General features: G+C 41.7%; 1 protein-coding gene across 1 annotated transcript in view; it reads left to right on the forward strand.

Moving 5' to 3' along the window:
• The first annotated feature begins 1,690 nt into the window (after positions 1-1,690).
• LOC128136230 (geranylgeranyl transferase type-1 subunit beta-like) overlaps positions 1,691-22,093 on the forward strand; it is an 81,210-nt gene continuing 60,807 nt past the window's right edge. Inside the window, 2 exon segments of the mRNA XM_052775463.1 lie at positions 1,691-1,923; positions 10,164-10,282. Coding sequence (XP_052631423.1) covers positions 1,790-1,923; positions 10,164-10,282 — 253 coding nt within the window. The 5' untranslated portion in view covers positions 1,691-1,789.

Below are 22,093 nucleotides of genomic sequence, written 5' to 3' on the forward strand. Positions count from 1 at the left end.
TGTATTTCAACTGTTTTTTGTTACATTATTAATGTTTTCATCGTGACATATATTTCAGTTTGTATTAAAAGTTTTTCACTATGATCAGCTTTTTTTTTTTTATACTCCTCCTTGAATTTCAGATTGGTACATGAGAAATAGTAACCCTGATTTTATTTGCTCCTATTAACCCTTATGAATGTCGATGGAAGTCTTGTATGCAATTTGCTACACAGTAAATTATTTCCTGAGACACGCATAATTAGTTCAAGTTACTGGACTTACCTGCAGGATATCACCAGATGTAATAAAACAATACATAGTCATTTTACCTAATAGTATCTCGGGCACGTATTGAGCTGACTGGGAGCTCATGCAGGCTGATAGGGTGCCGTTACAAAGTGTGGTGGGTTGACCCTGGCTGGACGCCAAGTGCCCACCAAAGCCGTTCTATCACTCCCCCTTCTCAGCTGGACAGGGGAGAGAAAATATAACAAAGAGCTTGTGGGTCAAGATAAGGACAGGAGAGATCACTCACCAATTACCATGATGGGCAAAACAGACTCAGCTTGGGGAAAATTAACTCAATTTATTACCAATCAACCAGAGTAGGGTAATGAGAAATAAAACCAAATCTCAGAACACCTTCCCTCCACCCCTCCCTTCTTCCCAGGCACAACTTCACTCCTGGATTCTCTACCAACCCCCCCAGCGGTGCAGGGGGACAGGGAATGGGGTTTACGGTCAGTTTATCATATGTTATCTCTGCTGCTTCATCCTCCTCAGGGGGAAGACTCCTCACACTCTTCCCCTGCTCCAGCATGGGGTCCCTCCCATGGGAGACAGTCCTCCATGAACTTCTCCAACATGGGTCCTTCCCATGGGCTGCAGTTCTTCATGAACTGCTCCAGCATGGGTCCTTTCCACAGCATGCAGTCCTTCAGGAGCACATTGCTCCAGCATGGGTCCCCCACGGGGTCACAAGTCCTGCCAGAAAACCTGCTCCAACGTGGGCTCCTCTCTCCACAGATCCACAGGTCCTGCCAGGAGCCTGCTCCAGCACGGGCTTCCCACGGGGTCACAGCCTCCTTCGGGAACCCACCTGCTCCGGTGTGGGGTCCTCCACAGGATGCAGGTGGATATCTGCTCCACCATGGACCTCCATGGGCTGCAGGGGGACAGCCTGCCTCACCATGGTCTTCACCACGGTCTTCACCACGGGCTGCAGGGGAATCTCTGCTCCGGTGCCTGGAGCATCTCCTCCCCCTCCTTCTTCACTGACCTTGGTGTCTGCAGGGTTGTTTCCCTTACATGTTCTCACTCCTCTCTCTGGCTGCCGTTTCTGTCTGTCCCAACTTTTTTTCCTTCTTAAAAATGTTATCACAGAGGCGTTACCACTATTGCTGATTGGCTCGGCCTTGGCCGGCAGCGGGTCCATCTTAGAGCCGGCTGGTATTGGCTCTGTCAGACACAGGGGAAGCTTCCAGCAGCTTCTCACAGAAGCCACCCCTGTAACCCCCCCTGCTACCAAAACCTTGCCACACAAAGCCAATACACGAAATAAGCAGTTACTCTCTCCCCCTCCCCGTCATTCCGGGGTGAGGTGGACCCAGAGAGCCCCCGCGGGGGAGCTGAGCCACTGAGGGAGGTGCAGCTGTCCAGCCTAGGTCTGTGGGGAGAGCTGGCAGACGATACTGGGGCAGCTCCCAAGAGAGCTTCACGCCCAGCGGGCGGGACCGGCGCCTGGTTGTGTCCCGCGGCAGCCGCACATGACGCAGGTTGTACGCGCCGGCCACGGGAGGGGGTTAAGATGGCGGTAGCGCGGCTGTCGCTGAACTTGGGGGAGGTGGAGCGGCTGGACTTCCTGAAAGAACGGCATGTTTGTTTTTTCCAGCGTTGTCTCCAGATCCTGCCCGAGCGGTACTCGTTCCTGGAGACCAGCAGGTATGCTCGGCAGGCCGGGCTGATGGGGCTTTGGCGCGTTCCTGTCGCTCTCGGGCCTCACGGTGGAAAGGCGGGACAGACCCAGTTTCCTTTTTCCTGGCGTCCTCCGCCAGCCTCAGAGAGTCGGGGGGAGTCTTTTCTCTCTCAGGGGCGGTTGCGTTTGACAGGAAATCATTCCTGGAGACTTGTCCGCTCGCCCGCCCCGGCTCCCCTCGAGATGGTAGTACTGGCGAAGCAGCTGTGGGCAGGATACAGGATCTCACTGTATCGGTAGTCTTAACAGCCGGCGCAGCGGTGGTCAAAATTAATGCCTTCTCTAGAAAACTCTCCACCAGCAGATAGTTCACAAAAATGTAAGTTTATGTAGAAGTTTAGTCTGTGCTCAGTTAAACTTCCTTATATGCATGAGAAAAAAACCCCATTTATTAATCCTTCTAATCTATATTTAGTCTAGTGCTTCATTCTTTTAATCCACCCTGAAAGCCGATTTTAAAATAAATTACTTAAGTTGCCTGTAGTTCAAAGCCAGCATGCAGAATACTGTTATGTAACAGAAATCGTTTATATCTTCATTAGCTAGTACAAGTGTTAAAACATGTTACTGGTAATAGTGAAATATGCCCCTTACTTTAAAGTAGACAGACACTTGTCCATGTAGTGGATTCAGAATGCATTTATTTCAGATTCTTTATGTCTTCATGTAAGCTAATAAGTTATTTCTGATGCAACTTGACAGTTAAATTATTGACTATCTTGTGCATTTAATAAAAACTTGGAGATGTGTAAAGGATTCAATATTTTATTCAATCAATAGTCATCACATTTTTTTCACTTTGTAATTTCTTGGAAGTCGTACATACTGTGAAGAATGCTTAATGACTTTGATCAAGTCCTCCTGTTAAATGAAGCTTTCCTTCAGTTGAACATACAGACACCTGGCAAAAACCATGTGTTTCTTCAGTTATGAAGATTAGTATGGATATAGTGTTAAAGCAGTGTGTGAAATAACACATGGCTTTATATTAAAAAAATTATACATTTTGATCTTAAGTAATGCATTAATTCATTAAGCCTTAGCCTGTTTCAGTATACTTTGTTATTTTAAATGGCATGAAGAAGTCGTCTTAGCATGCTATACACTAGTTCTATTTAAGCATTAAAGTTATAATAAATTTGATACACAAATCTATTAAAATCATAGCCAGGAGGGCTAAACATGGCCACATAATATGAAGTGGAGAAAACATTCATCATTCTGGTGTGGAAAATCCAAACTAAAACAAGATAAGATGATAAGAAGACTAAATCCTTCTTGGAATCTTACAGCAAACTATTTTCTCCTCCATTTTAAATAAATATATATAGGTGCCTGACAAATATTTATAAAGACCGATCATAACCATTTTTTTCAGTGTACTTCCATAATTTTTCAACACCTTGTTAAAGTTTTAGGAGGGGTCTTCCAATCCTGTTATTTCACTACAGTTATGTTTGTTTAGGTGGTGAATAACGGAGATCCTTTCCAATCTCTAAACTGAAATACCAGACCAGATTACAAGTAAAATATAATTTGATCTTCCAAGCTTAACATTTGCAGTACTTGAAGTAATGAAGGCAAAACATGCCCTGGGTTGTATAGTCACAAGATCAAGGATGTGATTATCCCACTCTATTTGGTACTTGTTATGTCACACCTGGAATTCTGCATACATTTTTGGTCCCCCAGTTCAACAGAGATACTGAAAAATTGGAGGGTCCAGCAGAGGAGGGCTGCCAAGATGATAAGAGGGTTGGAAAAATTGACATATGAAGAAAGGCTAGAGAAGTGGGATTTGCTCAGCCTAGAGAAGAGAGGGCTCAGGGAAGATCTAAATCACAGTCTTTCACTACCTAAAAAGTAGTTGAAGAGAAAGATGGAGGTGCTTCCTTCACAAGGGAATGCAGTGACAGGACAAGAGGCAACAGGGATGAGTTGCTTTTGGGGAAATTCTGTCTGGATATAAGAAAAATGTTCTTCACCATGAGAGCAGTTAATCACTGGAATAGGTTGCCCAGAGAGGAGTCTCCCTTAAAGACTCGGCTGAATGGGGCCCTGGGTAACCTAATTTAAGGCCCTGTTTTCAACAGAAGGTGGGACCAGGTGATCTCCAGAGGTCTCTGCCAGCCTAGACATTTCTATTCCATGATTTACATTACCAAGCTGTCACAGTTTGCCACTGAGCTAAAGCAGAGGCTCTAGTTTACATGGCATCTTCCCTAATCTTATTGAATAATGCTAATAATAATACTAATTGTTTTCATATCTCTTTTGAAATTAATGAGCTATCTGAGCTTAAATTTAATGTGTGGTCATAGTAGCCATGATACATTAAATAATCAGTGCCCAGTGAATTGTATATAATTGTTGTACAACACTGAAAAAACCCTAAGTTTTCTGAAAATTGGAACCGTCAGTTTGAAGCTATTTCAGGACTCCTTAATTTTTGGCCAGTTGGCATAGTCAAATTTAAATCTTCAATTAGAATAAAAATCATGGTCATCTAAATTCATGCATTTGTTTAAGTCATGACATTTTTACTCACCCAGAGATTCTTGAGTTCTAATATACTGATTTTTAGATCAATGTTCTGCAGATATACATATGTCTCTGTTAACAAATTCTAAGCAGGTGATTGCACCACAAAAGTGTCATCCCTAGTTTGACCTTGAGGGCACAAAGTTGGCCTTTTTGACAAGTTCAATGTCACTGAGTTCAGCAAACCTCCTGACCTGGTATTGCTGCAGAAAGAAATGCTGTCATCCTTTCATTCTTACCTCCCTTGTTCCTCCATTTCTGTGGTTCCATTGTGACCCAGATTGGGGAACTCAACTAAATTACAGAGAAACTTGTAATAATAATAATAATAATAATTTGTCAGTGAGATTAGTTTTGGTTCACTGCACTGCAGCAGAAACAATGCATTTGTTGTAACAAGGCAAGGTGGCAGAGGATGAAGTTTTTTTCAGCACAGTGCTGGTCCATTCTAACTAGTTTGTCAAACACTAAGGGAGTTGGTACAACTATAACAACAGCTGTCCTGGCTGTGTTCCCTCACAACCTATTACTCACACTACTTGCTGGGGAGGGAAAAAGAGTGAGGAAAAAGAGAAAGCCTTGATGCTGTGCAAGTACTATTCAGCAATAGCTAAAACATTGGTGTGTTGCCAACACTGTTTTAGCCACAAACCCAAAACACAGCACCATACAGGTTGCTATGAAGAAAGTTAAGTCCATCCCAGCCAGACCCAATGTAATCTTCTTCACTGAAATTATTGGTCCAAAGCCCTCATGATTATTTTTATCTGTAGTTGCTGCATGCAACATCAGTGACAGTAGATTTTCAGTAATCTGGTCTGTAAAGTCTCATACACTATCAGTCATACTATGAGGTTTGGCAGGAGAATTCAGCTCTCCTGGTCTCTAAAATCTTTCAGATTGTGATATTTCATGATGCTCTTTGTAGCATGATTATTCAGCTTCTCAAATCAGTCACTTGAAAAGGTTTTTGAATTCTGAGAAACTATAGTCTGTACTTGGTTGAAGATCAAGAGCTCTGAATCTGCCATCAGAAATGTCTTTATTTGCTTACCTTGGAGGGGACCTTAAGACCCAGGATATCTGTTACGTAAGCTTTCAATAGGTCAATTAAAAAATAAACTTCAGATGTCAAACTTTGATGCTTGACTTCCTAAATTAATACATGTTGTTTTGGGTTAAACCTGGTAGGCAGCTAAGCCCCACACAGCCGCTCACTCGTTCCCCCCCTCAGTGGGATGGGGAAGAGAATCAGAAAGGCAAAAGTGTGAAAAGTCATGGGTTGAGATAAAGACAGTTTAATAGGGAAAGCAAAAGCTGTGCGTGCAAGCAAAGCAAAATAAGGAATTCATTCACTACTTCCCATTGGCAGGCAGGTGTTCAGCCATTTCCAGGAAAGCAGGGCTTCATTGCGCGTAACGGTTACTTGGGAAGACAGGTGCCATAACTCTGAACGTCCCCCCTTCCTTCTTCTTCCCCCAGCTTTTTATTGCTGAGCATGATGTCATATGGTCTGGAATATCCCTTTGGTCAGTTGGGGTCAGCTGTCCCAGCTGTGTCCCCTCCCAACTTCTTGTGCACCCCCAGCCTACTCGCTGGTGGGGTAGGGTGAGAAGCAGAAAAGGCCTTGACTCTCTGTAAGCACTGCTCAGCAATAACTGAAATATCCATGTGTTATCAACAGTTTTGGTCCCAAATTCAAAGCACAGCACCATACATGCTGCTATGAAGAAAATTAACTCCCTCCCAGCCAGACCCAGTACACACATGCAGTAACTATAGTTGTTGTAGAAGGCATGAAGAAAAGGTACAGCAATAGTGATACCAGACTTGGGGGTTGTGTTAAAAAGGGCTGCTCTCTCTCTGAATTGTTCTATATGAAGTTTTTTAATTTCATGCTATGTGTCAGATAAGGTGCTGATAACAGTCTTGGTTAGTCTTAGAACACGTGTCTGTTAATTCTCTGTGAGGCAAGATAGCATATGAAGTAAAATATAGTATGTAGATGGCTGTATGAGGAGTGCACTGTGTTCAGTGTTGCCTGGATGTTTTTGCCCATCATATGTGAATTCCAGTACTCTGTGTACAGTCAGTTTCTTAATGCTGCTGGTACAGTTAACACAGAGAATCAGCTTTGATTAAACTGAAACCTAATTATACATAAAACCATTTTCTACATTCATTTATCTGATGTATGTATTTTTTGGTATAGGTCAGGTATATTGTTTTGTCTTTTGTATGCACAATCTTGTGTTATTGGGCCTAGTTTACAGCAGTTCCTAGTGCTGAAATTGGCATGGTGTTTGCGCCTCTTTGGAAGTAGCTTAACTGGGTAACAGTGTGAAAATGCCTTTAAATATTTGCAGTCAGAGATTGTCAAACTTAGTATTTGTGAAAATTGGAACATATCATATGCGAGGTTTCAAAAATTTACTGTAGGTGAACTATCTTTTAATTTTTTTTCTTGTGTTTCTTAAAAAGTAGTGGTTTTGCTCAAAGTAGTGGGTTATTGTCCAGAGTCTGATTTTGGGTTACACATATCTGATCTATGGCAAAAGTTGATATAAGCCTTGAAGTGTTAAGCTTACACTTTAAAAAGACAATTTTGCAGCCATCAGATCATGCTTAAATAGTATTTTTGGCTTAAATGATATTTTTGTTCCATGTAGAAATGTTTTCTACGCAGCATACTTTTTTGGCTTTCTGTACTCAAAAACTTTATTTCTAATAATAATAATAAAGAGAGATTTTAGAATTAAGTGATTACAAATGTCGTGGTTTAACCCCAGCAAGCAACTAAGCACCACGCAGCCGCTCACTCACTCCCCCACACACCCAGTGGGATGGGGGAGAAAAATCGGTAAAAGAAGTAAAACTCGTGGGTTGAGATAAGAACGGTTTAATAGAACAGAAAAGAAGAAACTAATAATGATTATGATAACACTAATAAAATGACAATAGTAATAATAATAAAAGGATTGGAATATGCAAGTGATGCACAATGCAATCGCTCGCTGACTGATGCCCCATCAGTTCCCGAGCAGCAATCCCCCCCAGGCCAACTCCCCCCAGTTTATATACTAGACGTGATGTCACATGGTATGGCCAGTTTGGGTCAGCTGCCCTGGCTGTGTCCCCTCCCAACTTCTTGTGCCCCTCCAGCTTTCTCGCTGGCTGGGCATGAGAAGCTGAAAAATCCTTGGCTATAGACTAAACATTACTTGGCAACAACTGAAAACATCAGTGTTATCAACATTCTTCGCATACTGAACTCAAAACATAGCACTGTACCAGCTACTAGGAAGACAATTAACTCTATCCCAGCTGAAACCAGGACAACAAAATAAGTTTATACTTTTTTTTGACCATAAATACCTGCACTAGTGGAGATGCATGCTATTCTGTGTTTGAAATTTTCAACAAGGACCTTAGAGTTGCGTGGAGCGTTTTTTTGAAGAGGGTATGTTAGTGTCAGAATCCATGCAGATTATACATTAAAGTCTATTTTTTGTAAGAATGGTACAAAGAAGCAATACAAAAACTCGGGGTTGAAGTAAAAGATACCATGAAATCAAGTAACCTCAGTGTAACAAGTTACCATTTTTCAAATGAGTTGTGATCACTGTTTGTGGTATGTAATCCTAGGTGATATCAGTTGTGAAATAGAAGTTGGCTTAAAAAACTGCTTGTGACTGTTTGGCCACATGATTATTCTAACAGCAGATCAGCCCACTGATAGGGATGTCATGCTTTGTAGGGTGTGCTATTGTGTTTGAGATAAGTGTCTGCTGCATCATTGTTTGGCTGCTGTGTTTTAATTAGCAGAATCATTTTAAGGTGTATTTTGGGCTGACTCACATCACCATTTTTTCTTGGCCTTAGCATTTGTGGCTCTGGTGCAGAACCACAGGCAGAAATTAGATGGCTATAGAGGCTTCTGTCTACGTCTGTCCTGAACTTCTTCAGAGGTTCCTACTCCTGATACTCAGGGTGGTCAGGAGGCCTGTGAGGTAACTGTAAATTATAACTTAGTCTCCTAAGGAAAGCTGGCATTGACTTTTGGTTTTCCTTAGCATGCTAAGCTGTAGTTTCTGTCTATTCAACAGCTGTTTCACAATCAGTTTATCTGTTGGTCAAACAGAGCAAGAATTTAAAGAAGGATAGGCAGATACAACTGTGAGTGGCAAAATGTACATTCAGCTAATTTTAATCTGAGTCAGAACTTACATGGTACTGTTGCATGAATGTTTTCCTACCCCAGTGCTGCTGTTTTGGTGCTTTTTCAGTGCAACTGATATAACTGCTTGAGGGGCTATGCTATAAGCCTGTTATAAAAACAACCCTCCCAAACTAAGGGGTTGGTTTACTGTGTAGCCTTATAAACAGTTACAATAGCACAAATTTAAGGAAGGAAATGAGCTATGAGCAAGAAATAACTTCAGCATGTGTGGTAGGTTGACCCCGGCCAGCAGCCAAACACCCACCCTGCCTTTCGCTCACTCCCCTCTCCTGGGGGACAGGGAGATAAATGGAAGGTGAAAAGACTTGTGGATCAAGATAATGACAGTTTAATAAGAAAAGCAAAAAGAGGAATTAATTCCCTACTTCCCATCGGCAGGCAGATGTCCAGCCACTTCCTGGGAAGTAGGGTCTCAGCACACGTAAGGGTTGCTTGGGAGGACAAATGCCATAACCACAAATGTCCCTGCATCCTCTTCCTTCCTTTCCCTGAGCTTTTATTGCTGAGTGCGACGTCATGTGGTATGGAATAGCCCTTTGGTCAGTTGGGGTCAGCTGTCCCAGCTGTGTCCCCTCCCAACCTCTTGTTCACCCCCAGCATACTGGCCTTTGGGGGCAGGGGGGGAGAGAAGGCTTTGTGCACGCACTGGTCAGCAGTAGCCAAAACACTGGTGTGTTATCAACACTGTTTTAGCCACAAATGCAAAACACAGCACCATATGGGCTACTATGGAGAAAGTTAACTTCATAACTTCATCCCAGCCAGACCCAGTACAGCATGCTAGCTACTACAGACTTCACTTCCCATGTTGGATACTTAGATTTGACTTGCTTAATTTTAGATGTTTAATTAAGTTATTCATCTAGGCTCCTTTGTATCCAATGACAAGAAATAAGTACCTCTAGATGGTAATTCATTGTGTGTGCCTATTGATACATTGATTGGTTATAAAGGAAGCCTTGCTATTTGACACCTAACTTCTAAGCATCTGAAACTGGATTTAGGACACAGTGAGAGGCAGCTTACTTCAGTTCAGGGTTACCTTGCACTTACTGCATATTGATAAGATTGTTCATGTAAGAATTCATTACAGAACTAGTGTTCCATATGTTAATAACCTAGTTTGCCTTGTATTGACTTTTTCAGGTAAGCAGGCTCTTAGGTTAATGTCTGAATTGGCATCTCATTACTATATAAAAGAAGAGATGGCATATAATAAGAGCTTTGTTGAGATGGAGAAATCCTTAAAGTATAAAGAACATAATTTTGTCCAGTAGATAAATTTCATGCTTTCTGAGCTAGACTCAGTATGATGTACCACTCTCAAAGGCTGAGAATTCATAGATATTTCTGTTTCTTCAACCATTTGTTAATCTCCCAATGATATTTATGGTGGGAAGTGTAAGTCTCATCTTTTTCTTTTAGGTTGACAATTACGTTTTTCGCACTCTCTGGTCTGGATATGTTGGATTCCTTAGATGTGGTGAACAAAGGTGATATAATAGAATGGATTTATTCCCTGCAGGTCCTTCCCACAGAAGACAGTGAGTGAGTTTTTAGTTTGGTTTTTTTTTTTTTAAATTAATATTAATGTCTTTACTTTTGCTTTCTACTTGGGGAATAGTGTATTGCTCTTAGTTTTTATAAAATACAAGCTTGACCTTCCTGAGGTGGTTGTCCTGATAATTTCTGATAGCAGTATGTCTAGCAATTCCTAGAAATATACCCCTCTAATGAAATAAGGCTAGAAGTGATTAGTTTAGCTTTTTTATGTGTTCAAGGTGAAGCTATGAAATTAATTTGAAGACAAGACAATATAAAATACTTAAGAAGTTGTTCCACCTTTGAGCATCTTCTCAGAGAATTTTTTCACCTGTTTCTAAAAGAAATGCATATGCCATATAGATATTACAAGTCTATTAATAATTATATTGACTTCTGCTAATTGTAGCTATGCCAGGAGCTATAAGCACAGATGTGACTTTTAGAAAAAAGGGAGGTGTAAGGTTAAGAAGCAAAAGGGATAAACACAGTTCCCACTTTATAATGAAAAAAATATTCTTTAGATCTGTGAAGGTTAAATTTACCTAATGTTTTTAGAAGGAGTAATACTGTTGCTCTGTCCTAGCTGTCCTCAAATTGGAAGGTTCATAGTAGATTCAGGTTAGGGAGGGAGCACACAAGAAGTGGCCCTCTCAAGGTAACTTGACAGAAGTGGAGGGAGGTGCTATTTCTCTGGGCTAGTAGGTATTGGTGTTTTTTCTGTGGTGGCTCAGGCAAGTGGTTAATAGCAATAGAAGGAGTGGAAGTGAGGGAGATGTGGATGAGGCACTGCCATTTTAAGAAGTGAGGTGCTGGCATGTTAAGTGCTGGTGTGGGGATAGCTCTAGACTTGTCTTTAGAGAAGAGGTAATTCCAGGTGCCTGTCTATAAAATCATGAACATGTGAAGTACCTTGTATGTTGGATGGTTGTAGAAATAAAATTGTGTATTTCCTTATAATATCTAGTCTAATCATATACCACAAATTAGGTGTCTTCCCTAAAGCAGTTTTATGAAATAAAAAGAGTTTTATGAAGTGAACGTATGGAAGTCAAGATTGCTGATGCTTGATTTTTGCAGTAATAAAAAGAACCCGTTTCTTTTTCTAGCAACTTACAAACCATCAGATCTGTTCCAGACATTAGCTCTAATAGATTTTGATTTCTTGTGCTGTATTTCAGGACTGATTACAGAAAATTAAGGGGTTTGGATCACATAATTCTTCCTACAGGTCTTTTATTTATGAGAAGGTTCCTGTCACTTAGCACTAAGAAAATTTTCCAGGGTATACATGCTTTTTTTTCAGGAGTTGTATACTTTCTGATCTATATCCCTGTCTTCAGGAGTGTATTCTGAAAGAACAGTCAACTTTGCAAGAAGAGAGATTAGAATAGGCATTTTTTTGTTTGTTTGTCTTTGATAGTATGCTGTAATTCTCAGTAAGTGTCCCATCACCCCACCTCCCAGCCAATATTTGGGATAGTCACATCATTATCAAGGGCCTTCTAGGGATGACGGTATATATCTGTCATGGTTTAACCCCAGCCAGCAACTAAGCACCATGCAGCCACTCACTCACTTCCCCCCCACCCAGTGGGATGGGGGAGGGAATCGGAAAAAAAAGTAAAACTCATGGGTTAAGATAAGAACAGTTTAATAGAACAGAAAAGAAGAAACTAATAATAACACTAATAAAATGACAACAGTAATAATAAAAGGATTGGAATATGCAAGTGATGCACAATGCAATTGCTCACCACCTGCCAAATGATGCCCAGTTAGTCCCCAAGCGGCGATCCCCCCACCCCCACTCCCCCCAGTTTATATACTAGATGTGACATCACATGGTATGGAATACCCCATTGGCCAGTTTGGGTCAGCTGCCCTGGCTGTGTCCCCTCCCAACTTCTTGTGCCCCTCCAGCCTTCTTGCTGGCTGGGCATGAGCAGCTGAAAAATCCTTGACTTTAGACTAAACATTACTTGGCAACAACTGAAAACATCAGTGTTATCAACATTCTTCTCATACCTAACTCAAAAACATAGCACTGTACCAGCTACTAGGAAGACAATTAACTCTGTCCCAGCTGAAACCAGGACAATATCTTAGCATGCAGCAGAGGCTAAAGATCCAGGGCACAGCTAGGACATGCTATCTTTTTTTGTTGTTGTGGTTTTTTGTTTTCCTGGCTCTCATACTATCATAAAATTACAGGACAGTAGTTTTAGGGAGGATGCCTATGGCAGTGCATTCTGTGCTTATAAATAATAAATCCCTCATTTCTCCAGCAGACCAACCTTCACTCCAATCCTGTATCTTGATATCACATCATAAGAACACTGTTTTTGTTAAGCTATCTTCCTTTTGGTATTAACACTACTCTTTATCTGGTCCCTTGACCCCTAAAATTTCAGCATTATTTTATTCCATTTTTATTTCATCTGATGGACAATAGATGAATTAAAATGTAAATGATACCAACAACAACAAATTGGATGCTGGATGATTAAATGTGCAGAATGGAGTGCACATCATCCTTTAATGTCTACTTTCAATAAAATGCACTGACTTTCTGGTTTTTAATTCTGGATGTGTGCAATATTTGCTATATGGCAGCCTCCCACCAGTAGAGCTCTGACTGTCTTTTGGCCTGTTTGAAGAAGTAGCTAAACTGTGGTAGGCTGCAGCACTTGAGGTTTTTGGTTTCAACATGGTTTTGTACATATCTGGTTAAAGGAAATATTTGCCAGCTTGATGCATCAGAATCTTTCCTGGAAAAAATCTGACTCTACTTTTAAAGAAATATATTATTGAAGCTTCTTTGACATGGATGCTGATATATCCCTCTTTCAGGGGAAAATTGATTTTTAAGCATCTAAATTCTAACACTGATGTATTGTGTAGTTTCTAGAATAAGGGAATTCCAATAATCTTGCCTTAAGGAACTGCATTGCACTTGATGTAAGCCTTCATTACTTTTGGTTCTGTCACTGAAAACCAATGGATTTATATTTAAATTGGAATATGTTTTTAGCTCATCTTGGTTCTTTGGTTTTGATTGCATCACTGGATGAATTCCTAAAAGGAAAAAAAAAGAGAATTCCTGTAATTCTTACTGGAAAATTTTCTCTGCTGTTCATGTTACTCTCTCCAAAGCTTCCATATCAGTAGTACTTCACTTGATTATTAGGCACTTTTAAACGTGGCAAGTTCAAATTATTTTGAGAACTACTAATACTTTACAGTGGGTTTCCAATGGATTGGAGACAGAACAGTCGATACTCTACAAAGTTAATTTCTGTTTACTTTTGCCAATAACTATTATAGTAGGGTGTTATAGAACCTGGTAGAAAATTCAGAATTTGAATTTTTAGAATACTTATTGTTATAATCTCAAAATACACTGTGATAGTATTAAGTAATATGTTTGTATATACTAATATGGGAAGATCTTGGTCTAGCTCAGTAAGAAAGCGTGCACACACACACTTTGTGAACCTAATGGAAATGCACTAAAGGAAGCTAAAGCTTAAGGTCCATCAGGATAGACTATATTCTTCTGTGGTTTAACTGTAAATGTGAAATATAGGAAAATCAAAAAAGTAATACCATAATTAATTTCAGCTCAAGTGTTTTAGAGCCTGACTCAATACCTGTTGTAATTTGGAGAGAGTGGCATGTGTTGTGGTTTAACCCCAGCCAGCAACTAAGCACCACACAGCCACTCACTCATTCCCCCCACCCAGTGGGATGGGGGAGAGAATTGAAAAAAAAGTAAAACTCATGGGTTGAGATAAAGACAGTTTAATAGGGCACAAAGGAAGATGATGATGATGATGATGATAATAATAATAATATACAAGACAAGTGATGCACAATGCAGTTGCTCACCACTCGCTGACCGATGCCCAGTCAGTTCCTGAGGAGCGATCTGCCCCTCCCAGGCCAACTCCCCCTGGTTTATATACTAGACATGATGTCATATGGTATGGAATATTCCTTTGGCCACTTTGGGTCAGCTGCCCTGGCTGTGTCCCCTCCCAACTTCTTGTGCCCCTCCAGCCTTCTTGCTGGCTGGGCATGAGAAGCTGAAAAATCCTTGACTTTAGACTAAAGATTACTTAGCAACAACTGAAAACATCAGTGTGTTATCAACATTCTTCTCATACTGAACCCAAAACATAGCACTGTACCAGCTACTAGAAAGAAAATCAACTATCTCAGCTGAAACCAGGACAGCATGTCACACATCAGCTGACTCTCACACAAACCTAACAGTCTTAGCTGGATGTTTGGTTTCCTTGGTGTCTTCTACTTATTTGAAAGGACTATGTCTTCTATAACTTTTTGTATTTGGTTTGTGTGGCAAGGTTTTGGTAGCAGGGGGGCTACAGCGGTGGCTTGTGTGAGAAGCTGCTGGAAGCTTCCCCTGTGTCTGATAGAGCCAATGCCAGCCAGCTCCAAGACGGATCCGCCGCTGGCTAAGGCTGAGCCACTCAGCGATGGTGGTAGCGCCTCTGGGATAACATATTTAAGAAGGGGAAAAAAACCCTGTGCAACAGAAACTGCAGCCAGAGAGAGGAGTGAGAATATGTGAGAAACAACCCTGCAGACACCAAGGTCAGTGAAGAAGGAGGGGGAGGAGGAGTTCCGGGCACCAGAGCAGAGATTCCCCTGCAGCCCGTGGTGAAGACCGTGGTGAAGACCATGGTGAGGCAGGCTGTCCCCCTGCAGCCCATGGAGGTTAATGGTGGAGCAGATATCCACCTGCAGCCTGTGGAGGACCCAATGCCAGAGCAGGTGGATGCCCCCGAAGGAGGCTGTAACCCCGTGGGAAGCCCACGTCGGAGCAGGCTCCTGGCAGGACCTGTGGAGAGAGGAGCCCATGCTGGAGCAGGTTTTCTGGCAGGACTTCTGACCCTGTGGGGCACCCACACTGGAGCAGTCTGTTCCTGAAGGACTGCATGCTGTGGAAAGGACCCACGCTGGAGCAGTTCATGAAGAACTGTAGCCCGTGGGAAGGACCCATGTTGGAGAAGTTCATGGAGGACTGTCTCCTGTGGGAGGGACCCCACGCTGGAGCAGGGGAAGAGTGTGAGGAGTCCTCCCCCTGAGGAGGAAGGAGCGGCAGAGACAACGTGTGATGAATTGAATTGACCGTAACTGCCATTCCTTGTCCCCCCGTGCTGCCTGGGGGGGAGGAAGTAGATAAAATTGGGAGTAAAGTTAAGCCTGGGAAGAAGGGAGGGGTGGGGGGAAGGTGTTTTTCAGATTTGCCTTTATTTCTCATTATCCTACTCTCATTTGATTGGCAATAAATTAAATTAATTTTTTTCCCCAAGCTGAGTCTGTTTTGCCCGTGATCGTAATTGAATGTTCTCTCCCTGTCCTTATCTTGATCCATGAGCTTTTCGTTATATTTTCTCTCCTCTCTCCAGCTGTGGAGGGGTTTGATAGAGTGGCTTTGGTGGGCACCTGGCGTCCAGCCAGGGTCAACCTACCACAGTTTTGCCAAATAGTTTGGTTTTTACTTCCATAGCTTTTGGCCATTGCTACCTTTCTTTCATGTTTAGTAAAAGCTCTGCCTCGTTACATGGCTAATAGCATGTGTTTGTTTTGTTTATGTGTTGAAGGGGAAATTCTAATTTTAACTGCTAAGCAGTGGTAATTTGTGACTGAGGAATGATCTGGCATGGAGGGCAAGAAGGCATTAAACTGGCTGGAAGCAGGAATGCCAGAGACAGAATGACTCCTTGCAAGGGAGTGAAGTTTCCCTGGGTGATGAGATAAGAAACAGCCCTAGCATTGTCTTGTATCCATCCTGGAATGCCAGTGTTCAGGGGCCACCTTTGGGCAGCAGAGCTGGGCTGGGTGATGGACTCAGGGCCCAGCTGAGGTGCCCCATGCAACCGCTCAGGGGATTGGTGCTGGTGCAAGTGTATATAAGGAATCTGCTTGTGATGAATCTTTGCAGACTCCTTGTAGAACCGCTTATGGTTGTAGGACTGTTACGGAGGCTCACACAATCAAATCCATCAGGTGTTAAAATTCAGATTTATTCTTCAGTAAGAAGTTAGTTAAAACTCCGGTAACATTAGTAAACCACAAGCTCAATGATGTAAGGGGAATTAGTACTACACAGCTGACTTAAGAATTCTTAAGGTTTAAAAACGATGACTCAAACTGCGCATATCACTCACCTAAAAGATGAGGGCTCTCAACCTCGAGGAGTTACCTAGGGCAGCATCCCAACCCAAGGGGAGAGTCACCGACTGCAGAACTGCTGCTCTGAGGAGGACTGACTCAAAATGTCCTCCAGCGGGACCCCGTTTATACCCTTGTCGAATCTGATCTGTGGTCATTTTAATCCCCATTGGCTAAAAGGTCAACACTTCCGTGTACCTGGCGCGTGTTGGATTGGTCAGTTCAATTTTCAACCTGCGGCCTCTAGGGCTTGGTTTTTTTTTCCTCTCCTCCCTGCCTGGAGAAGTTTCGTTTCCTGTCGGGGCGGGTGTACCTGTCAGAAGGACTCTGCCCAATGCATTGTTCATTATTTTTTTCTTTTATACTTAAGCACAAGTGTGTGTTTAATTCGCCTCAAAGGATACCATAAAAATTCCCCAACAGTGTTCATTGTAGTAAGACTAAACTGTGTTTCCTTTTAGAAGGACACTGAAATTTTGAAAAATCTTCCTTTTCTTTTTCATTAGGAGGGGGGCTGTGCTCTTTTACAAGCCTTATTAGAAATTATATCTTTGGAATAAGACATATTTCTTAGTGTCAGTAAAATTAGAAAAGGATTGACAAAAGACCCTGTTTCAACTCCTTGTTCTTCAGATTCTTGTCATGTTATAACTTTACTGTTTTCCCTCTCATAAAGCAGCTCCTAGAGAGAATTTCAAATTTATTATAAGTATCTTAAAGCGCAACTCTTAGCAATGTGAGAAAGAGGTATCCCAGTTGTTCCTTGCAGGTCGCATGTAAAACCACTTCAGCACTTTTAAAAGATTGTGAATCCAGAGCTCTGGGCTGAAATAATGTAATTACAGACCTACAGTGGATGTAGGTTCCTTGGCCATATTCATCTGCCATCCTCCCCTATAGCAACACTGGCACTTGTTTGACCCTGCTGGGAGCTGGTTTAGCTTGCCGAAGCAGCAGAAAAACGTGTATTTATTTATCTGTCAGAAAGGTTAGCTTTGTGTTGCCTTTGTGAACTGAAGTGGCTGGGAATGCTAGTGCCAGCCCAGTGGGGAAGAGGGAACAAGATTACATACTTTGACAGCTGGATGTTTCACTGGCTTTGCTATACTAAGAAACTGCACCCTAAGTAAAGCTGAGACATCTTTCACTTCCTGGTCTGAACCCCCAGGATCCATGCATTAGCAGGCTGAAAACTGCTGCTCTAGACCAGAGACCTAAAACATTTGTGGGTTGTTTTTTGGTTTGTTTTGGTTTTTTTGCAAAGATTGAATTTAGATTTGTAATAATGCTGCTTTTTTCTCCTCCTTTGCTTGTGCACTAAAAAAAATGGGGAAAATGTCATTGACTGTTTTTGAGATCCTAGTTACATTTCAGCTTTCTGATCATCAATTTCTTAAGCAGAAATATGAATTCTCCTCTAACTTAACCTTTTTTAATGGCTGGATTTGAAGTATTTATCTGGATGTGTAGCGGATTGCTGTTTTAAAGAATGTAACTTTACATTTTATGATACATTCTAGTGCTTTGATTTATAAGAATAATCTATTTTTTAGCCCTAGTTCAGTAAGAATTGCTCATGTTTACTTTTATCTGGGTATACTATGTCAGCCTGTGTTAAAGCTATGACTTCTTCATGTATTTTAAGCTATTGATGGTGTATTTAAAATTACTCCTGTACTTAGCAAAATAAGAAAAGCCTAGGAACCAGAGGAATGCATACGTTCCCTGAAGGGGAAGAAGTAGTGGTAGAAGTTACCACTCTTCCCATCAAAGGTTAATCATAAAAGTCACATAACAGAAATGTCCTTTCTCTAACATAAGAGATCCTAGGATAAACCTTCTGTGGTCATCACTTGGAGCTCTGTTATACATCATAAAGACTTTCTGATCTACACTTAAGTAACGTGACTTTCTTCAAGGTAAAGTTTCAGCTCTTGATGTAAACGTGGAGTCTTTTGACATGGGAAAAGGGTCACGTTTATTTAGTTCTGTTGTCAAATAAGACAAGTTTTCCCAGGTTTTTTTGTTATGCTTTCAACAGTCATACAGTGATTGATAAAATGTTTATTACTTTTTGTTGTATATTAAGCTCTTTCAGAAAGTGGTTGTTGTGGTTTAACCCCAGCCAGCAACTAAGCACCACACGGCCGCTCGCTCACTCCTCCCCGCCATGGTGGGATGGGGAGGAGAATTGGAAGAAAAAGGTAAAACCTTGTGGGTTGAGATAAGGACAGTTTAATAGGACAACACAAGGAGAGAAGAAGTAATAATAACAATAATACTAATAAAAGAATGTATAAAGCGAGTGATGCACAATGCAATTGCTCACCACCCAGAACCTGATGCTCAGCCCGTTCCTGAGCCGCGATCCCTCCTCCCCCCCCCCCCAGCTCCCCCAGTTATATACTGAGCATGACATCATATGGTATCGAATATCCCCTTGGCTAGTTCTAGTCAGCTGTCCTGGCTGTGCCTCCTTCCAGCTTCTTGTGAAAATTAACTCTATCCTAGCCAAACCCAGGACAGTGGTTAAATATGCTTAACTCTGAAAGTGAATGCTAGGTGGTACCATTTCATAACTGCATTTATATGTGATGCAGGTGCTGAACTTGTCACTTCATCATTTTTTTACAAGGGGCATCAGTATCCTTTTAATTCGGGTATGTTTCTGGAATACATTTAATTTTTAAAGTTATTTCTCATTCTGACTAGCTGTTTGCAATTCAAGAAAGTAGGGAAGAGTTGATTAGCACTACTAAGCTATTACATGAGATAAGAAGTACAAGTAGCCTGCAATAAAGGAGTAAAACCAACTTCACTGAAAGTGAGGTGATGTGCATAAACTGAAAGATGAAAGATGGGTCTTTCTCATTAAATAAATGTTTCCCTTTTAGATTTGAACTTGTATGTACACAGGAAGCTTTAAAAAAAAAAATAAAAATAGAGAGAGAGACATGACATCAATGTGCCAGAATCATCTGCTTAGAAATGGGCTGTTTTCACTTCCCATGTAGGATTTCAGATGAGCATTCTATTTTTAAATTCAAGAATTGCAGCTATAACTTTAGCAATTCACTTCTAATCCTGAAGCTCTAGGAAGCATTTATTGCATGCACATTAACAACAAAGTTCTTTTATTTGGAGAAGGAGATAAAGCTTCCCTTTGGAGATTATGTAGTAGTGAGGACACTGAAGAGTCATGTTGTTCTTTGTGGACCTGAGACTGTGTTTCTCCTAGGAGCCAGTGTGTAAACTCTGGGATTAAAGACCAGAATTCACTTAAATAAATAGACAAAATAAGTTTTAAATCAATTATAGCAATACAGTTAAAAATCCAGCATTTGAAAATTACCAATTATGAGATTTGGTTGATAACAGTTCAGTAGTATAAGAAAAGTTTTAAAACATTGCACAAAAATTGAGCAGCTAAAGGGAATAATAGATTCTGATTTCATTCAAATACTTTATTTTAATCACACTTTTTAATGGTAGCTGTCATGTAAGAAGGGAATTGGGGTAACCCACTAACAGCATGCCTGCACTTGGGTCTCGTACTGCCATTTTTACTTTGGTAATGAATTGTAAACTACAGTCTAAAAGGCAGATGCTGGGGTTGAACCCTTCCAGGATGAATCCTTCCATCTAGCAATGAGAAGCTGAGTTCTGCTTAAGTGAAGAGCTGTCCTCATTGTAGCACGTTTTTATTTGCAGCGGGCCACAACAGCTATGTACCAGTAGGCTTACAACTGTTTTCTAGGTGAAGGATTTCCACATCTGTGCCTTTCTTTTAAATTTATTTTGTAGTTTGCATAAGCGCATTTGACACAGATTAAATTGTGCCCATTGCCTCTTGTCCTGTCACTGGACACAATTGAGAAGAGCCTGACTCCATCTTCTTTGAACCCTCCCTTCAGGTATTTGCACACATTGATGAGATCTCCCCCCCTCCCCCGAGCCTTCTCTTCTCTAGGCTAAACAGTCCCAGCAATCTCAGCCTTCCCTCATAGGCGAGATGCTCCAGTCCCTTAATCATCTTCATGGCCCTGTGCTGGTCTCTCTCCATTATGTCATAGAATCATAGAATCATGGAATGGTTTGGGTTGGAAGGGACCTTAAAGACCAATCTAGTTCCAACCCCCCTGCCATGGGCAGGGACACCTTCCACTAGACCAGGTTGCTCAAAGCCCCATCCAACCTAGCCTTGAATACTTCCAGGGAGGGGGCATCCACAACCCCTCTGGGCAACCTGTTCCAGTGCCTCACCACCTTCACAGTGAAGAATTTCTTCCTTACATCTAATCTAAAGCTACCCTCTTTCAGTTTAAAGCCATTACCCCTTTGTTGCGTTAAAGGGTAAAGAAGTTTGGCAGAAAATAAACCCCCTTGCGTTCCAGCTTATCCTCAGATGTCAGAGGGGCTGGGGGCGGCTAGGTTTAATTTCTGAGTGATGTCCAATTCAACGCTATAAGTCCGGTCATGTTCAATATGCTGAACTATCATGATTACGGATGCACTAATAGTGTACTGCACTCTCGGCTTAGCCACGTTCAGCGCACTAGGATTACCAGACTCAGGGAGTTTGGTTGCGTTAACGAACTATCATGACTAGATTAATGAGCAGCGCAGTTTATTAAAGCAACAGTACAGGTTCTTTTGGATTGCTGGTGATAAATACACTGTCTGCAAAGCATGTGCAAATAATAATACAGTTGACTACAAGCACACTAAATTATGGAAAAACTCTATAGAGATTTCTAAGTTTCCCAGGGAAGTACTCGGTATAACTGAGGGTTCAAATCTTACCCAATAGGTGTCCCTATGGGGCGGAAGAGAGGTTCAGCCCATCGACTGATCCCAGAAGTCAGTGATGCCCTCCCGACTTGTCTACGATGGTGTCTTCCCTAGCATTCCTCCTCTCTTAAGCCCTTTTATAGTTTATTATTTTTTAGGTGGAGCTTGAGTGACTCTAGTCATACATACCTTTACTTTGATTGGTATAAAGTTCTCTCGCTTTACTTTTAAAGGTATATGCTAGAGAAAATTCAGAGCGCATGCTCAGTGAGGGGTAGTCGCACCTTGGAGGCAGGTAGCTTTTGGGATGGAGATATGTTTTGGTATTATAATGAGATTATAATGAGAAAAGTTCACCCAGAGGACATGATTTAGCATGTCACTACTCCAGAACTGGGCACTTGTGATATAAATCAGAAGTAAGGCCATAGCGTTGACAGAACCCCATTGTTTCACTTCCTTGCTTCAGTGGACTCAATGCAGGGACCTTCCATTCTTGTTCCAGTAGTTCCGGTTCCCCATCCCTGCAGTGATATCACAGAGCCTGGCTGCGGTGTCTCCACTCCGCTCCACCCTCCGTGTTGTTTCTCAGAGTCAGCATACCAAGCTCCCCTGGTGTTGCTAACATCTAAGGTTGCAGGTTATGTTGCTTAGGGAATTATTATGGAACAGATTTCTTGCATATCCACATATCCACTGCTTTCCACCCTGGAGGTTTACCTTCCCTTAAGAGGGGTGTGTGTCATATCGATAAGTCACCTCCAGCAATCATTCCACACCCTTGTCCTATCACTAAATGTCCTTGTAAAAAGTCCCTC

The sequence above is a fragment of the Harpia harpyja genome, chromosome W, assembly GCF_026419915.1.
Source record: "Harpia harpyja isolate bHarHar1 chromosome W, bHarHar1 primary haplotype, whole genome shotgun sequence".
NCBI classification, from domain to species: domain Eukaryota; kingdom Metazoa; phylum Chordata; class Aves; order Accipitriformes; family Accipitridae; genus Harpia; species Harpia harpyja.